The 20,284-nt window shown below is 41.2% G+C and overlaps 1 protein-coding gene across 2 annotated transcripts in view; it reads left to right on the top strand.

The window, feature by feature from the left end:
• Positions 1–20,284, top strand: part of trim67 (tripartite motif containing 67) — a 64,777-nt gene that overhangs the window by 19,225 nt on the left and 25,268 nt on the right. For both annotated transcript variants that reach the window (XM_072559047.1, XM_072559040.1), the window contains exons 4-5: positions 14,062–14,172; positions 18,761–18,914. In XM_072559047.1, coding sequence (XP_072415148.1) covers positions 14,062–14,172; positions 18,761–18,914 — 265 coding nt within the window. The remainder of the gene's footprint in view (positions 1–14,061; positions 14,173–18,760; positions 18,915–20,284) is intronic.

Here is a 20,284-nt window from a genome sequence, read left to right as displayed (position 1 = left end):
GGACGTCCACTCGTATCAGGCAATATGACCCTGTGTGAGGACCTCTCTGGCTATGTCGAGGGGATTTTGAAACCCATTGTATAGGGGACCCCCCCAGATTCTGTCAAGACACTACAGATTTCTTACAGAAACTCAGCACCCACATTCCAATCAAACCAGGAACATTCTTCATCACAATGGACATTTCAGCACTCTACACCAGCATCCCCCACAATGATGGCATCACTACAACATACCAACAACTGCCAATCTCCAGGCACCATCCTACAACTCATCCACTTCATCCTCAACCACATTGTCTTCACCTTTGACAACCAGTTCTTTATTGAGATACATGGAACAGCCATAGGGATCAAATTTGCAACCCAATATGCCAACATTTTCATGCACAAGTTTGAATAAGAATTCTTTGCTGCACAGGACCTCCAACCAACACCATACACCAGATATATTAATGACATTTTCTTCCTCTAGACCAATGGCCAGGAGTCACTGCAACAACTACACAGTGATATAAACAAGTTTCATCCCACCATCAGGCTTACCGTGGACTGCGCTTTAGAATCTCATTCTTGGACACATGCATCTCCATCTAGGACAGGCACCTCAATCTACCACAAGCCTACAGATAACTTCATGATGCTGCACTTCTCAAACTTCCACCCTAAACATATTAAGACTGTCATATCCTATAGACAAGCCCTATGCATGCACAGATTCTGTTTGGTTGAAGAGGAATGCGATAGACACCAGAAAGTGCTGAAGGACACTCTCATAAGAAAAGGAAATGATGTCCAACTCATCAGTAGCCAGTTCTGATATGCCATAATGAGAAACTGTAATGACCCCCTCAGGAGACAGGCACAGGATACACCAACAGGGTGCTCTTCGTTGTCCAGTACTTCCCAGGAGTGGAGAAATTATGGCATGGTCTTTGCAGTCTGCAACACATTATCGACGAGGATGAGCACCTTTCCAAGGTCTTCTCTACACCTCCACTCCTTTCTTTTGAACATCCACCAAATGTAAAACAGGCCAATGTTCGCAGCAAATTGCCCAGCCTTGAGGACAACATCAAGTGTAACAGCATACAACCCTATCATGGCAACCACTGCAAGACATGGATACTATCATTACATGTGGCGACACCACCCACCACATGCACAACAGATACTCATGTGACTCGGCAAACGTTTTTCTCATATTCTGCAGGCAAGGATGCCTCAAGGAATGGTATATTGGCAAGACCAAGCAAACGCTACAACAATGAATGAATGGATACCGCGCAACAACAGCCAGACAGGGATGTTCCCTCTCAGTTGGGGAACACTTCAGAGGTCAGGGACATTTGACCTCGGCTCTTTGGGTGACTGTCCTCCATGGCAGACTTTGGGATACTCTGCAACAATGCAGACTTGCCACGCAGAGGCTGAGAGCCAAGTTCGGTACTCATAAGGTTCGCCTCAACCAGGATCTTGGATTCGTGTCACACTACAGGTGACCCCACTACACTATACATGCACATACATACACCCTCTTAGATACAATCACACTCACGCAGACCCTTTCTCATAAGCATGCTCTATCTCAAACACACACCCCTACACACACACACATGCACACCCTCTCACAGGCATATACTCCAACACACTTACTCACTCTCATTCATTCTCTCAAGAATACACACACACACACACACACACACACATATACATATAAATCTGTGGGGTGAATTTGCATTTGCAGATGCAATATATTTTGTTCAAAAAGCACACAATCTGTCGACAGTCAGTCTATGTGACATTTTATAAATTCTTAATTTGGAAGTAGAACCAGTCTGACTCAATGTTGGAGTACAGACAGACTCTAACCTCACACCTTTAATGCATTGTCTGAGCTGAGGTGTCCCTCTTTTTTAAACCTTAAGGTATCTCAGGAATGTGACTTGAAAGAAGCTCTGGGTTGGACATATTAATGAATCGAAAACGTCAACCCATTCTAAGTGATTAAAGACTTAATTGCAATCTAGTTTTGTTCAATACATTGCATCAGTTTGTATAATACTTTGATCTTTTATTATAAGTTCTGTGTCCTATGATCCTGTCCCATTTGCTGTCTGATAAAGGAGCAGTGCTCCAAAAGCTTGTACTTCCAAATAAACCTATTGGACTATGGCCTGTTGTTGTGTGATTTTTACCTTTGTCCACCCCAGTCCAACACTGGCACCTCCACATCATTACAAATAGGTTGACCAGTTCATTTGAAAAGGTGGATTTGAGATGCTTATACATCTATTTGATCGTTAGGAAGTACATTTACTTCTGTTTTAAATTTTCTCATTATTCATTCCTTCCACTTCTATAGCCACATGTGGGAAATCCTTAGACAAGGAATAGAAGTTAGGACACAAAAGCTGAAGCTGCTTGAAATGAGAAATAAAAACAAAATGCTGGAAATTCTCAGCCACCCAGGCATCGCTTGTGGAGGGAAATAGAGATAATGTTTCATCAGATAAAGCATCATCATCAGCTTCAGACTCAGAACTCTGTTTCTCTGAATGGATGCTGCCTAACCTGATGAATATTTCTAGCTATAATGCAGCTTTTGAAACCTGGCTATTAGCCTTAAGATGGATGTTGTCACAAAATATATCCTCGTGTGTACAAAACAATTACTGTTTCAGTGCTGATCAGTTTTCCCATTATAGTTTCATCACAGAGGAGCTTAACTTTAAAGTAAAAGACTGATCCATGCTCAAGTACTGCTGGCAATGGGGTCTTTGGAAGCACTGGTTGTAAAATCATAATAGGACCATGGGGACCATTTCTGTAGTATAAGTACTTTGGATAATTCAGGCACCAATTTTCATTCCCAGATCGGGTGGCAGAAGCAACAGAATTTGTGGCTCTGGAAACTTGAGCTTTAAAAATGGGCTCTCTCACTCTCCATTTTCAGTCTGTGATGTGGGCTAGACTGGAAACTGGACTGAATGACACGGAAAGAACAGAGGAGGATGTCACTTGCCAAATAAAAACTAAAAGAACCCTGGATGCTGGAAATTGGAAACAAAAACAGAAATTGCTGGAAAAGCTCAGCAGGTCTGGCAGCAACTATGGAGGGAAATCAGAGTTAACATTTCATGCCAGGTGACTGTTCTTCAGAACTGAGTTGCCAGGGTCGGCTAGCAGAAATCCTATCTCAGAGCTTCAATGCATGTAACAATTAAAATGAAAGAATGAAATCTGAAATGTTCCCCAGCTCTCATCTCTCATTCCTTGCCATCACTCACCCCCACACTCTCTCCATGCTCCTCCTTGCCAATACACCCTGCCTAATACCCTCTACTCATCCCTCATGGCCACTCATTCCCACTGTACTATTCTGTGCCCCTCTACCCACACCACTTTATGTCCTTCAAATGATCTTATGCCCCTCTATCCTCCTCCATGGCCCCTCATATCCCCTATGCCAACTTCATGCCAACTCATTTCAATTCATAATTCTACATATTCTCCCTTCCCCATCATGCTATCTCATTTTGTATCCACTGGTGCCTATAACACAAGAAGAAAAAAAGGTTCTAGCACTTCACATTCTATACTGTAGACTATTCTCCACAAAGAAAAGCACTCTCAGTCATAAGGACACATTTTGACAGCTTTGGACAGCTCTTAACAGCTCTGAGACTTGACGGTCTTGACAGGTTTGACACTTTGACATATCTTGATTGATCTTGAATGTTTTGAAACTTCTTTCACAGCTTTACAGTTCAAAGGGCTATATGCACCTTTTAAACTAAAATAACTCCACAGAGGCTTGTGTCCCATCACCAAGTCATTCTCTATTTGCACGTGAAAGGTTTTTGACACTGACCCAGCTCCTTCAGTGAACAGAATGTCTGACACTCTTTTTCTTTACTTGTTGCTTTTCATCTACCCCAGTCTCATTTGCCCCCCAAAAAATGTATTCTTTCTGTCTACTGGGTCCAGTCGTCAATGGCAGGATTGAATGAGTCAAGCTACCCAAATAACAGCATGATGCTAGAAATGCTTACCTTAAAGATGACTATCGTGAATTAATTTCTTCAGAACATGCTTTTCTCTTGTTGCCACTGAAATAACTCTACAAAGATTGGTATCCCGTTACCAAGTCACCCTTTCTTTATACATGGAGAGTTCTTGACACTGATCGAGCTTCCTCAGAGCCAGCTCTCAGAGTGAACAGAACCTCTGATAGTCTTTTCATTTTTTATCTTTTTTCTTATTTTTTCTAACCCCCACACTACCACCTAACTGCGAAAGTGCTTATCTTTTCCCCAGCACCCATGTTGTATGTATTCTGACACTCTTTTTATCTGTCAGCCGGCTCTCTGATTGGACCAGATTAACAGCGCCAATCAGGGAAATCATATTCTATGAGGTCCACCTGGCTCACCTTGTTACGATCACTACATTCTTCCGTCTCTGAGTCCGAGGATATAGGCCAGTTTATTTTGTAGCCTTGGAATTTTTTTTGGAATCCTGGAATTCTCTCCCGAATGGTATTGTGGGTCAACCCACAGGAGTTGGACTACAGAGGTTCAAGAAGGCAACTCACCAACTTATGACCCTATGACTAGCCAGCCAATGATCCCACGTCCCACAAATGAGTAAAAGAAAAAGCTCTTCCTGTGGCGTTTTAGCCCAGGATCTGGTTCATTCAGCTCTGCCTCGGATATGGGCAGCATGTAGTGTATAGTGGCTCACCTCTTGTGTCTGGAGCGTCTCGAGAGAAATTCATTCTCTTCTTCAGGTGGTAAAGGCATTGAGGTGGCGACATTTGCAATGTCCATCTCAGATTTTGAGGTCTCTTCAATGCTTGATGGAGGGGGAGCACCCATGGGCTCCAACAACCTTTCCGATTGTTCTGCGGTGCCGAGCCTGTTTTGCTCCCTCCCAATTTGCGGTGCACATCCTTGTTCAGGACTGTTGCACTTGATTGAACTTTATACATCACTGGACCTGATCTACATTCGACTATGTCTCTTACCTATGCAGAACTGTTGCTGTGATTCGTACATCAAACTTCGTCCCCTGAAGTAAACTGCCTCTCTGGCTTAGCGGAGTCTTGTGTACAGCACTGGCGTCCCCGATGCCGTTTCAACCTCGCTCCACCACCAGGTCCGGAAAGATCAAATTTCACCTGGTGCAGAATCTTCTCCCCATTAGCAACTCTGCTGGAGCTATCCCTGTAGTTATATGAGGGGTGGTCCTGTAATCAAGTAGTAACTGGTACAGTTTGGTATCAAGTGAGGCTGCAGGCTCTTTATTTGAGCCTGCCTTCAAACTTTGGACTGCCCTTTCTGCCAGACCATTGGACAATGCAAGGTATGGAGCTGTCCTTATATGCCAAGTGTGATTCGACTTTCAGAAATACTCTAATTCCCTGCTGGTAAATGATGGCCCATTATCTGTGACCAATACTTCCAAAAATCCATGCATTGCAAAAGATACACACAGTTTTTCTGATATCGCCCTCATGTTTGATGAATGTACTCTATGCACATCCAGTCACAATGACTAAGAATGTTGATCCTCTGAAAGGACCTGCATAACCAAGTCCAGAGTTTCCCTGGCCATTCCCATGAATGTGGGATGCTGCTGGTAATTTTTGTCCTTGTTGGCACTCTGAGCACTACCCTATCACATGGTTATGTCTGCATACAATCCTGGCCACCAGATGTAACTTCTTGCTGACATCTTCGTTTTGGAAATCTCTGGATAACCTTGCTGGAGTTCAGCATATTATCTGGTGGCAACCTTTCCATGGGATAATAACTCTTACTCCCTGTAAAAACATGCCACCCTCTAATGTGATCTGGTCTCTCTGGGTCCATAAAGGTTTCAGTTCTGGTTGTGATGGGCCTTTGATTTCCTCTATCACCACCAGCTGTTTCAGTTTTGCCAGGACTGGATCTTTCTGCTTCTAAAGTCTGATTTTGTCAGCTGTGATTCAAAGTGTGTCCAGAAAATTAAAAACCATTGTGGGTTCTTCCAGTGGCCTTACCACCAGTGATAGGGCATTGGGAAGCAGCTCAATGCATCTGTATTTGCTACTTGGCACCCTGATGATATTCCAACTTGTAATCATGATATTTAGTATTCAAGTACACTGCTGAATTTGGCCTGAAACTATAGGCAGCACAGCCTTTTCCTCTTTAATTAGACCTGGTAAGGGTGTGTGGTCCATTACTATTATAACTTTATGTCTTGAGGTATTAATGGAACTTCTTGACCCCAAATATGACTGCAAAACTTTCCTTCTTTCTCTGGCTGTTTTTGTATCCTGCATTAGCCAAAGTCCTGAATGCATTTGCTCTTGGTCATTCCTCTCCATTATGCCGCCTATGAGCTAATACTACCCCTATATCTTACAGGGAGGTATCGCCAGTCAATAGCAGATCTCACTTGAGATTGTATTGAGCCAACACCTTTTGAGGCTTTCATTTCTCTGAAAGCTACTGCTTGGCTATGCGAGGCCAAGCCTGACACTTTTTTTAAGAGATGATGCAAAGGTGCCAGGAAGGAGACCAGGTTATGTATGACCTTTCCATAATAATTCACCAGCCCATGAAAAATCTAAGGTCTGTAATAGACGCAGGGGCACTTTTTATCATCCTCACTTTATCTTCCAACGGGTGTAATTTGGCCTTGTCGACTCTGTAGCTCAAGTAGGACACTTGGGATGGCTGGAGCACACATGTTTCCCTTTTAAAGCATGAGGCCGCCTGGGAGAAGCGTCTACAAATAAATAGCAACCTAGGTTACAACATATAAAATGTTCTCCATCGTCTGCTGAAAATTTGCACAGGCAGATGATATCCCAAATTGTAGTCTGATATATTGGTACAAATCCTTATGGGTATTAATTGTAGCATATGTTTGGGAATCTTCATCTAACTGCAATTGCAAGTACGCATGGCTCATGTCCAGCTTCATGAGGGACAGCCCTCCTGCCAGATTTGCGTATAATTTTTTTAGCCAAGGGATTGGATATTTATCCAGCTGAAAAGAGCAATTTACTATTTGTTTAATGTCCCCACAAAGATGAACTGACATGTCAGGCTTCACAATCGATACGACTCATGCTGCCCATTTTGCAAACTGGATTGGTTTGATGATTCCTTCGCTTTCCAGGCACTACTTTTGTCCATAAGGCAAATTGCACTGGGCATGCCTTGCAGAATTGTGGAATTGCTTTCTGGTCAACCTGCAAGGTGGCCTTGACTCCCTTGATAATCCCTAGACCTTCCTGAAAAACCTCTGGGTATTCAATTAGAACTTCATCCAAGCAGCCATTTTCTAATTGAAAAATGTTGAGCCAATCTGGTGAAACTTTCTCAATTAATTTTGCCCCATCAGGCTAGAGCCTGAGCCTTTCATTACAGTTGATGGTAACTGAACCAGCTGCTTTTCATAAGAGATACAAACCAAACTTGTACCCTTAATCTGTAAAGGTTCCCAGTATCAGTTCTTAGTCTAGCCAAGGTCTTGTGCAAACGTAAGGGTTAGAGTTCGTAGTGAATTTTGTTAAAGACTGGTTCTGCAAACACTCTAATGGCTGTGTCAATATTGACCTCCGGGGGATCTAAGGTGGCGGCAATCTAAGAAGATCACACTGCAGAGCTTCGCATCGCAGCAGGAGCAAGACGGTCCTTTAACCCACCCAACCCAGGTCATCAGGATTTCTTGGGACGTTGGAAAGATTGTGGAGCCCCAAGAAACATTTAAAAATTGACTTATCTGTGCTTTCAGGTGTCCAGAAATGCCTAAAAAGGGAGGAGGAGCATCTGAGGCCGGGCCTGCAGCTCAGCCTGCAGCAGCCTCAGAGCCAATTGCTCTCCAGAACCTGGTGAACCAGCTCTCGAAATCTCGCGAGATGTTGGGGAAACAGATTGAAGAGAAGCTGGCTCCAGTCTCTCTCATGCTGCAGAAGCATGAGCAGCAGCTGGGAGACCTGGAGAAGAGGACAGATGAGGTGGAGCACAGGGTCACAGTGGTGGAGGCTGATGCCAGTTCATTCAAGGATGAGATCCAAGCCCTGAAGACACAGGTTCGTAATTTGCGTGACCAAGTGGATGATCTTGAAAACAGGGGCAGGAGAAAAAACATTCGGATCATCGGTCTGCCTGAGGGTAAGGAAGGTGAGCGGCCTGCGGAATTTGTTGAAGATTGGCTTCTGAAATTCCTTGACTTGGAGACTGGCATGAGAGGATTGAAGTTAGAGAGGGCTCACCGGGTCTCAGTGCAGAGGCCGGGTCTGGGTCAACGCCCTCGTCCTTTCCTGGTGCGGTTCCATCATTACCGGGATAAGGAGAGAGTCATGGAAGCTTCCATACTCCAGGGGAAGGATCCATAAGCCCAAATTTATGAGGGGTCTAAGATCAGGACTTTTCACTGACGGTGATCCAGAAACGAAAATCGTATGATGGTGTCAAGAGAAGACTGAAGGAGCTTGAGATTCAGTACTCTCTGAGATATCCGGCAGTGCTTCGGATCACCTTAGATGGATCCATGCATCTCTTTGACACATCGGAGAAGGCAAGAGACTTTGTGGACAAACTAACCTAATTTAAACAATTGTATAAATATATGCTTGGGTATGCGTTTATCATTCTGTAAAAGAAATGGAGGAAATCTGGTTGGAGCTTTGTTTTTCCCCTGTTTTTCCTCTATTGATGATAATTTAGTTCAAACTATGTCTGGCGGTGGTTAAGATGCACATTTTAAATTTCTAAGTTAGGACATACCAAAGGATGGGTGGGGTATTTATTCGCCCTTTTTTTAATAAAAGAATTTTTAAAATTCATATTGATATTCTATGGGGTGTTTATTCTTTTTAGCTTGTGCTTGCGATGCAGCTCTAGCTGGGAGAAGTGAAGGTGGTTGAGATGGTTAGATGCCTCTGGACAGGTAGTTGCCCCCTCCGGGCAGGGGGTGAGTTCCCCTACTCAGCGCTATTGGCGCTTTATATGTTGGCTTGTTTTCTGGTTTTTGTTGTTTTTTATTTTTAATAATTTCGTATGTTTGTTAAATGTAGTGGTTTTAGTTTATGTAGTTTTTATATTTGGTGGACCATGCAACACTAAGGCTCAGCAATTTGTGGTTCGGGTTCCTCACCTCTGGAATTTAAATGTAATTGCAGAAGATTATGGCTAATGATTTGATTAAATGGTGTACCTGGAATATCAAGGGAAGTCATTCACCATTTAAGAGGAAGAAGTTACTCTTGAGTCTTAGAAAGGAGAAGGTAGATATTGCTTTGTTACAGGAGACACATTTGGATGGCAAGGAGCTTCTGAAATTACAGCAGAATGGCTTTGACCGAGTTTATTGTTCATCATTTAATACCAGAAGTAGGGGAGTGGCGATATTGGTAAGGACAAATCTCTCATTTAAATTGTTGGAATGTATTAAAGACACATACGGAAGGTTTGTAATTCTTAAAGCCTTGATAAATGGGGAAGAATATGGCATTTTAAATGTTTATTGTCCCCCAGCTCATCCTCTTAAATTTTTAGATGCTTTTTCTAAACTGATAAGTCTCAAGTCTCGGCACATCATTATAGGGGAAGATTTTAACTGCCTCATGGACCCCACAGTAGACAGGTTGCCTAAAGGTCCCTTGATACCCTCTGCACAAACTAAACAGTTATTGGGTATGTGTGGGGAATTAGGGTTGGTGGACATCTGGAGGTGTCTCCACCCTACAGGTAGGGATTTCACGCTTTTCTCCAATCCGCCTAGATGTCACACAAGGATTGATTTTTTTTTTCTGACTCCTGCGGTAACCCTGGGTCTGGTGGCATCCTGTATGATTGGTAATATTGCCATCTCTGATCATGCTCCAGTGTACCTCATGGTTAAGATTAAGGATGTTACAGTGGATTCAAGGTACTGGTGAATGGACCCCTTTATTATCATGGACAGCAAGTTTGTGGAGTATTTCTCCAGGGAATTTCGGGCATTCCTAGACATCAACATAGGCTCGGTTGATAGCTCATCTGTTCTCTGCCAATGGATATGCCAGAGGGTTAGTTATTTCATATTCCACCAGTAGGAAGCGGCAGAAGGGTGAGCAGCAATGTCTCCTTGAAGCACAGTTGAAGGCAGCCGAGAAGGCCTATTTTGACAGACCCTCATTGGTCAAGCTACAGAGGATTACAGCACTGCGGTCTACACTATATTCCGTGCTCACGCAGACGGCAAAGAAGGAGCTAGCTTTTGCAAAGCAAAGGTTATACGAGCATGGTGACAAGCCAGGCAAATGCTTAGCATACCTTGCCAGAAAGAGAAGTGCTCCACAAACCATTACAGTGATTAGGGAAGGGTCTGGGAACCTAACATGTGATTCTAAAAAGATTAATGTGGTGTTCCAGAGATTCTACTCTAAGTTATATCAGTCTGAGAATTGTGAGGAGGGGCAGGCGTTGAGTGGCCGTACCTTTTCTATACTCTAGACCGGTTTGGTCTGGGCAAAGTTTTCATAAGATGGTTAAAGGTTCTCTACAGTGTACCTCTCGCGGCGGTCATTACCAATGGGGTACGATCAAACAATTTTAATATTTCTACTGGCAGCCGGCAGGGCTGTCCCCTTTCACCATTACTTTTTACGTTGGTGATTGAACCGTTGGCGGAGGCCATTCGTGGGGATCTCAATATATCTGCTCCAGAATTGAGGTCAAAATTACATCAGATCTCGCTGTTTGCAGATGATGTTCGAATTTTCTTGACAAATCCAGCAGTCTCAGTACCTTGCCTGATACAATGCATTCACACGTTTGACACTTTTTCAGGGGATAAGATTAATTTTGCTAAATCAGAGACTATGCCTATGGGTGGTCTTATGAAAGAGTTGGCTCTTGAGAGTGACTATAGATTCCCATTTAGTTGGTCACAGGGGGGTTTTGTGTATTTGGGCATATTCATTACTCCAGTTCTGGATTGGCTGTTCAAACCCAATTTTACTCAATTATTTGAAAAAATTAAACAAGATCTCCAAAGATGGGAGGCACTTCCAGTCTCATGGTTGGGTCGGACAGCGCTTATTAAGATGATATTCTCCCTCGTTTGCTATACCCTATATGGATGCTCCCCCTGATTTTCAATAAACAAACACTCAGGAGACTGAACAGTTGGTTCAGCTCCTTTAGCTGGCACCGTAAACAGTCCCTCATTAAATTAGCCAAACTGCAGTTCCTCACAGATTGGGGGGAGTAGACCTTCCGGACATTAAAAATTACCAATTCAGCTAGCTTTTGACCTACGTAAGTGATTGGGTTAGTGGGGATCCTCTTTCAACAGATTTATCTGCCACACTAACAAGGGCTTTTATATAGCCGTAACGATTGTGTTTCATGAGTCCAATATCCAGGGAGGAGGAACTGTGAATGTATGAGTGTTTTGTTTGGCTGGGCTGAGTTATTACTATTTATTTGTGTGTTGTTAGGTATTTATTTAGTTAGTTAAATAGCTAGTTAAGTTTTTTTTATCTATCTATGTTTATACATTTGTATAGGAGGGTGGGTTGGGGAATTTTTTTTATTATTTGTGTTTAGTTTTGTACTGTTTTGAATTCATTGTTTTGTATTTGTTGTAATATTTAAAAATCTATTTTTTCTTAATAAAAATATATTATATTAAAGCAAAAAAAAATTGACCTCCATTAGAACCAGATGACCATTTAACCAGATGTTTACTTTGGTTATGATTTGGATTTTGCAACAATTTAACTGTTCCAAACCAGCTGTTGGTGACTTTCCAGGGTGTGCACTCTCCTGGAAACCGATCTATGAGTTCTCTTATTCAATTTAGGTGTCTCGAGTCTACATACCAGCCGCAATTGCAATGGCTTGCCAGCCTGGATCCTGAAGAAAATTTTAACTGATTGGCCAAGGCTTGGCATTATTTTGGGGTTTTCCTATGGACTGACCTAGAGTGCCTCTATTCAGGATATGTCCTGTATGAGGCTATGCAATTTCCTTCACTGAAGTGATGTTCTACAAGCTTAGTTCGACTGGCGAGGGTGCCCACTTCCATCAGAAAATCCTGCAACTCAAATGCTCCATTTGCCACATTTTCCAATAATACAGACAGTTGTAGTTGCTGTTTGAAGTGCAACTGGGCTTCAACTAGTAGCTGCTTTTGCAAGGTTGCATCATTAATACCACATACCAAATGGTCTCTCAGCATTTCATTAAGGGTTAAACCAAAGTCACATGCCTCTGCCAGTCATCATAACCTAGTCAGAAATCCCTGTACAGATTCCCCTATTTCTCAAATTGCTGAGTAAAATTGATAGCATCTCAGAATTAGAAGCGGCTTGGAGTTGTAATATTCCTTAACTAAATCCATCACTCATGAAAGGTTTTAGTATTTGGTACCTGAGAGAAAGTCAGGCTCTTAATGACTGAGAAAACTGTAGGTCCACAAGCTGACAGGAGAATTACTCTTGCTTTACATCTGCTTTAATGTCATTTGCCAGAAAAAAATACATTCTTTCCATATACTGGGCCCATCTTCAATGGCAGGATTAAACAAATCAAGCTTCCCAAATAATGGTATGATGCCAGAAATGCTTACTCTAACTCAAAGAGAACTGTTGCGAGCAAATTTTTTCAGGACCATGCTTTACTCTCATCACCACTAAAATAACTCCAAGTCACCCTCGATTATATCAAATACCCTTGACACTATCCAGCTCTCAGAGTGACAGAAAGTCAGATGTTTCTCTTTTTATCTGTCAGCCAGGGCTCCCTGATTAGAACAGATTAACAGCCCCCAATCAGGGAACTCATATTCTATGATGTCCACCTGGCTGACCTCATTACAATCACTACTTAGGCATTGTTGTCGCTACTATTAACAATACCAAAGGATACCTGACCCCTTTCATCATGTACAGCTACCACACACACACACCCCTGCCGGTGTTACCACTGCCACCAAACTCAGCAAGGCACCATATCCATAGGGGTGCCAATTCTCTCTGAATGGCTATCTATCTCCTGGTTATCCTAAAAGATCTACAAAGGGCAGACATACTCTTAGCTGATCCAATATACACACTCTGGGCTCCATGCTACAGGGATACTAAATCCTACCTCACTGGAGGCAGCTAGTGACTTAAGTGGTCAGCTGCCTCTGTCGAATACTTGTGCAAAAGTCAGCCTGACTCCACTCCCTCCTCCACAAAAATGGGAAGTACTATTTTAAGTGGCAGTACTTGTAATTTTGTGCTGAAAATGTGGGCCACTGTTTCATTACATCTAATTGGTTTTTATAACAACCTGGTAGATCCATGATCACTTTTACTGATACCAGCTCTATACTCCACATTCTTAAAAGCAAATTAAAATTATATAGCTGCAGGGGTGAGACTTGACCACTTGGTCCAGACCTCTGGATCTCTCATGTGATAACATAGTCACTTCTTTATCATTTCGCTTGTTTCATGTACTTGTATGTTTGCCAGAAGGGGAAACAAGACAAAGAAGCATGTATGTTTTCCATATGAAATGATGTATTTATTGCTTTACCAGATGAGTATTACATAATCTATAGCAGCACTATGTAGAAGCTGTACCCTTGGTTCTCCACGGAATGGTTTAATTAATGCTCAACGATTTTCCCATAGCCTTGAGTGAATACTAAATGTCTATACATAAGATAAAACAAAGAACTGTAGACGCTAGAAATCTAAAACAAAAAGTACAAATTCCTGGAAAAATTCTTGGCAAGCCTAGCAGCATCTGTGGCAAGAACACTAATGAAGAATCACTGGACTCAAAATGTTAACTTTGCTTCCTTCCTACAGATGCTGCCAGACCTGCTGAGTTTTTTGAGCAAATCCTGTTTTGTTGCTTGTATATGAGATCTTTATTCTTTCACTTTCAAGTAAAAACTGAGAATCTGTACGCAGAAGACTCATTTTAAGAGAACGTGCAAACTTAATGATGTAAATTTCTCTTTGTACTTTATATATGTTCAGTTTTAATATAAACATTCTACATGGACTTTTCAGGTTGTTCGTGAGCAGATAAGCCACTGCACATTGAAACTTCGCCAGACAACAGGTCTCATGGAGTATTGCCTAGAAGTATTAAAAGATAATGATCCCAGCGGATTTCTACAGGTTTGCAGTGTGCATCTTATTACAGTTATATAATAAAAATTTCTGCAATGAATATTTGAGTGAAATTACCTTTCAGAAATGTGTTGACAAGAGAAAATGACCATTTATTTGAGAATTTATTCAGAGACATAAAGATAGTTGGGAAACAGGTGGTGCAAAGGACGCAAGGATTCTGAAGAGCGATACAGTTAGGTTAGGTGCACAGGCGATTGTTTGGCAGATGGACTATGTTGTTGGAAAGTGTGAAAGAATGAGTAGAATAGTATATTATTTAAATAAAAAGAGATTGAAGCTCACAGAGGGATTTGAATATTCTTGTATGTAAATCTCAAATAGTTACTATGCAGGTGAGGCAAGTGAGTAGTAAGGTTAATGGAATATTGTTGTTTCTTGAAATGGAATATTAATGTTGCCAGGAATGGAGCATTTCAGTTATAAGGAGAGGGTGGATAGGCTGGGACTTTTTCACTGGAGTGTAGGAAGATGAGGGGTGACCTTATAGAGGTTTATAAAATGGTGAAGAGTATAGATAAGTGAATGATAGGTGTCTTTTCTCTTGGGTGGGGGATTTCAAGACTAGGGACATACTTTTAAGGTGAGAGGAAAAAGATTTTAAAAAGACAGGAAGGACTTTTTTTTATACAGAGAGTGTTTCAAACATGGAATTACCTTCAGAGTAAGTGGTGAATGCAGGTACAGTTACCACTTTTAAAAATCATTTAGATAAGTAAATGAATAAGAAATGTTTGGAGGGAAATGGGTCAAACACAGGCAGATGGGACTAGTTTAATTTGGGATTATGGTTGGACCGAAGTGTCTGTTTCTGTGCTGTATGACTGTATGACACTGTGAAGTACAAATGTTTGCTATAGTTGTACAGGGTATTGAGAGGATCATATCTAGAGTACTGTAAACAGTTTTGTTCTCCTCATTTAAGACAAGACATAAATGCATTAGAAACAATTCACTCAACTGATTCTTGGGATGAAAGTTTTGTTGTGAAGATAGGTTGGACAAAATGGGCCTGTATCCATTAGGGTTCAGAAGAATGATCTTCTTGAAACATATCCTGAAAGCCTACTGAGGATGCTGAGGGAATGGATCGTTCCTGTTGGGGGAAAGACTAGAACCAGGGAGGAGTTTTTAAAATATGCATCTTCTACTTAAGACAGAGATGAAATATTTGTTTCTCTCAGAGGGTCGTGAATTTGTGGAACTCTCTTTAGAGAGTGGTAGTGGCAGGCTCATTGAATATTTTTAAGGCTATTAGGTTCTTGACTAACAAAGCAGTCAAAGGGTATAGGGAATAAGCAGAAAAGTAGAGTTGAGGCCACAATTGGATCAACCATGATTTTATCGAATGATGGCGCAGCCTCAATGGGCCAAATGGCCTACTTCCACTTCAGTTATTACATTTGTATTTCAAATTTACACATGGGAACATAGAAACGTATACCAGTATGAGTCCCATCTATTTCTCTGAGGCAGCAATCTCAAAGTAACCTTCTCATTGGAAAACAATAAGAGAGAGCACATCAGAAAGCAATAAGATGGAGCACAATCTTGTAGATTTATTCATTTAGTGTTTCTGCACTTGATCACTTCTAATAAATTAGCACTTTATCTTAATACTCAATCTATTTGCAACATTTGTTGAAGAAACATGACATGACAGCTCAAGAGAGAGAATTATTTGAACATGACTTGAAATACTAATTCTTTGTTTCAGTCAGATAGGAGAAACAGCATTGTTTTGCAGTGAATGAGTTTTGTAAACAGGCACATACAGTGCAATTATAAAGAAATAATGATTTATTTATATTAGTCATTGGTTGTGGGATAGGATATCTATCCAGTTTTGGGTGCTCTGTTCTCGAATATTAAAGGCATACAGTGATGATGAAATATAATCATTTAAATGTAAATTAATTTAAAATTGTCACTGAAAGAAAGAAGTAAGATAGGAAAATTTATCTATGAGGTGACTTATTAGAATATTATCCACAGAGTGTGGTTGAACCTAGAAACCTTTTCACTTTTTTGTTTGTTCATGAAATATGGATGTCACTAGCAAGGCCAACAGTTATTGTCCATCCCGAATTGCCCTTGAAAAGACAGCAGTGAGTTCTTGCTGTCCATGGTGGGAGGTATACTCACAGTGCTGTTATCAAGTCAGTTTGAGGACTTTGACCCAGTGATAATGAAAGAGTGAGGAGAAAGTGAGGACTGCAGTTGCTGGAGATCAGAGCTGAAAATGTGTTGCTGGAAAAGTGCAACAGGTCAGGCAGCATCCAAGGAACAGGAGAATCGACGTTTCGGGCATCGATTCCTGAAGAAGGGCTGATGCCTGAAACGTTGATTCTCGTGTTCCTTGGATGCTGCCTGACCTGCTGTGCTTTTCCAGCAACACATTTTCAGCTCAGATAATGAAAGAGTGGCAGTGTCACTCCAAGTTGGGATGGTGAGAGGCTTGCATGGGGACTGTAAGTGGTGCTGTTGCCATGTATCTGCTGGCCTCGTCCTTCCAGGTGGTAGAGATCCCTAGTTTGGAAGGTGTTGTTGAAGGAACTCTGGTCAGCTACCACAGTGCGTCTTGTAGATGGTACACACTGCTGTCCCTGTGGAGAGAGTGAATGTGGAATATGGTGGATGAGGTGCCAGTCAAGTTGGATACATTGTCCTGGTGCACTCATAGAATCAGAATCCCTTTAGTGTGGAAGCAGGCCATTCAGTCCATCAAGTCCACAATGACTCTCTGAAAAACACCCCACCCAGACCCACACTTCTAACCCTATCCTTGTAACCCTGCATTTCCCATGGTTAATCCATCTAGCCTGTACATCCCTGGACACCATAGGCAGTTTAGCACGGCCAGTCCACCTAAACCTAATATTTAGACTGTGGAAGGAAACTAGAGCACCAGGAGGAAACCCACATAGACACAGGGGAATGTGCAAACTCCACACAGATACTTGCCAGAGGGTTGAACCCAGGTCCTTGGTGTTGTGAGGCAGCAGTGCTAACTACTGAGCCATTGTGCAACCCTCAAGTAAGTGGAGAGTATTCCAACTCATGGCCTTGACTTTATACCTTGTAGATGGCTGTCAGGCTTTGGAGAATCAGGAGATGATTATTTGTCTCAGACCCACTTTGAAAATAAAATTAAAGCTGAAGAGGAAATATTTGAAGGCAGCAGGGTTTATTTTGCATTTCCCACCAATAAGCTGGCATAGGGAGATGGCTATCATTTTAACTTTGAGTGATGGTGTGGAACCAATTATATAAAATTAGCTGCCAACTGTATGTACCATGTCAATTTTGCTTTCCATTTAAGTCACAGGAAGAAACAAAATTGAGTACAGTCTGTTATGGGCAGTCAACTTGATATTGCTTATTCTATATCATCATCCAAAGTTTAAGGCCTTCTTCTGTGATGTAAATGCTCTTGCAATGAAAGCTTGTAACTTTCACTTACCTGCTAACCATGTGATGCATTCCCAGTTTCAAATGTATCACGTGGGAAGATTTAAGGTGAGTGGAGAGAGATTTTAAAAAAATATAGGGGCAATTTCTTTACACAGTTCATGTGTGGAATGAAATTCCTGAGGAAGTGGTGAACGTGGTTTCAACATTTGAAAGACATTTGGTAAGTATATGATTAGGAAACATTTGTAGGGATATGGGCCAGGAGCAGGCAGGTGGGACTAGTTTAGTTTGGGATTATGGTTGGCATGGACTGATTGGACTGAAGGGTCTGTTTCTGTGATGTATGACTCTATGACTCCATTTCAAATGAAAGATTTAAAATTAATTCCACACTTCAAAGAATCCCCACAGTGTGGAAACAGGCCCTTCGGCCTAACAAGTCCACACTGACCCTTCATGCGGCACCTAAGCCAGGAAAGGTTGTGTAGAAGTTTTCAAGTTGTGAGAACTGAGAAATGTTAGGCCACCAGATCTGTGAGAGGTTCATGCAAGGATCAGAAAAGAATCATCAAATTTCCTCCAAAGAAGGAAAATAAACTGCGAAAAATCAATTAATTAAATAGTTGACATAGAGATTTTTTTTCTAGAATTGAGTATCTGTGAAAAGATAGTTGGGAAATTGATTGAAACTTTGTTTTGCTGTATAAATTAAGATAATTTGAAATTTGGTAATCTTGTGTTTGACCTGAGAAGTGTAAGATGAAATGCTTCAGTGATGTCTCCCATTTCACCAAGCAACTAAATTCCATGATTCTAAATTATATGTAGATTTGATTTGGGTGGACTGGGTTGGACAAGGTCAAAAGTCACACGACGCCAGATTATAGTCCAATGGATTCATTTGAAAACATTAGCTTTTGGAGCACTGTTCCTTCATCAGGTGTTAGTGATCAACCTAGTGTTATGAGATTTTTGACACTGTAGGTTTGGAAAGATCATCCCCAAATATTAGCAATATTTTGTTTATAAATAATGTTCTTAATTATTACTGTAAATAAATTGCTCCATCCTATATCAATTCCATCTCTTAGCATTTATCTGAAATAAATTTGAATAAAAAAACTTTAAAAGTTGACATGCATTATGTTAAATGTTGTTCTAGATTTCAGATGCTTTAATCAAGCGTGTTCAAGTGTCTCAGGAGCAGTGGGTTAAAGGAGCTTTAGAAGCCAAAATAAATCCTGAATTTGACCTGACTCTCGACAATGGCCCATTACTGCAGTCAATTCACCAACTTGATTTTATTCAAATGAAAAGTAAGTAATGATGTGTGAAGCAATAATACAATATGGCTTTAGGTTGACTTTTGCAAGGGGTATTTTAGTTTATGCCAAGAACATGACATGATACACTTAGATTTGCAAGCCGTTCTGTTACCCCATACAAGGCTTGTGTTATCAGAACTGCTTACAAACTGTTTGTATTAAAGATAAAGTTGGATTTTGATGGTTCCTGTAGTCATCATATGAGCTGTAATAGTGGTATCAAGCAGACTCAACTTGGAGATAATTGCAAAACAAAAATGGAAGCATCATTTCCTTAGTACTCTATGTAAAATGTTTGGAATTATTCAGAATGTGAAGGGTAAGAAATACTGTGGTATTTTGATTGTGATACAACACAGGACAAAGAATGGCTGTTATTTCTCTACACACATTTCAAAGTGGAGAATTGGTACATCTCTATTTACATGCTTCATGTCCACTTTTGTACATGACTGAATAATGAGGTCAAACCCAGATAAAGACAGAATCATTCACATAGTATTGTAATTAGGTAACAGAGATGATAACATGTCTCTCTTCTCAGTTTTCTGGTCCTCCCTGAATGACCATCTAAAGCCATTGGGCTGCCAACAATGTTTTTGCTGTTATGCACAATAAGTTAGCTTTTGTTTCTAACAGAGTCCAAGTCCATCTTTTTAGAGAGAGCTTCATTGCAGTTAACCATACTCCATAATACTCATACCTCACTGATTGCTAGCTCTCTGTATTTACACATCACATTCACACCAACTAACCCTTCATTAGTATATGTATTACCCTGTTGCCTCATTCCATTAGGTCTCAGGCATCCCTTGAGACCATATTAGATGATAACATTTGCTGTTTCTAGACAGGCGAAGTGAGGAATCTCGTCTTGTCTGTTTGAAGCAGTTACTCCTGCATCCCCCTTCACTTGGCTACGTGCTTCAAGCCTACTCCAGTGGAGTTTTGAGGTGAGGTGGGTTTCCTGCACCGATGAAACACCAGAGATGATTGTAATGAACTGAATATTGTACTGCCAAATACTGGCAGTCTTTTAAAACTATGTGCCTGAGATATCTGTGCCTAATTTAGACTGACTATAGCGAAGGAAAGTGGTATGTTGGAGTCACAGGAGGCCTTCTCTACTATCAGGGACCTATTGACAGTTCTAACAGTTGTGAACTATAGCTTTTGTAAACCATCAAGATAATTCTATTTCAGGACAGTCACGTGAGCAATTTTTAATTTTAATAAATTCTCTCTGAAACTGTTGGTAGCCATGTGCAATGTTCTAGTTGATCCTTTTGTGCTGTGGTCTAAATTCAGTCCCTTTTTGCTGATTGACACTAAATTTGATACTTTTTTTTTGGATGAAATAA

This window comes from Chiloscyllium punctatum, chromosome 3, assembly GCF_047496795.1.
Source record: "Chiloscyllium punctatum isolate Juve2018m chromosome 3, sChiPun1.3, whole genome shotgun sequence".
Lineage (NCBI taxonomy): Eukaryota > Metazoa > Chordata > Chondrichthyes > Orectolobiformes > Hemiscylliidae > Chiloscyllium > Chiloscyllium punctatum.
The sequence above is the reverse complement of the archived record's forward strand: the minus strand, read 5'-3'. Positions and strand labels throughout refer to the sequence as shown.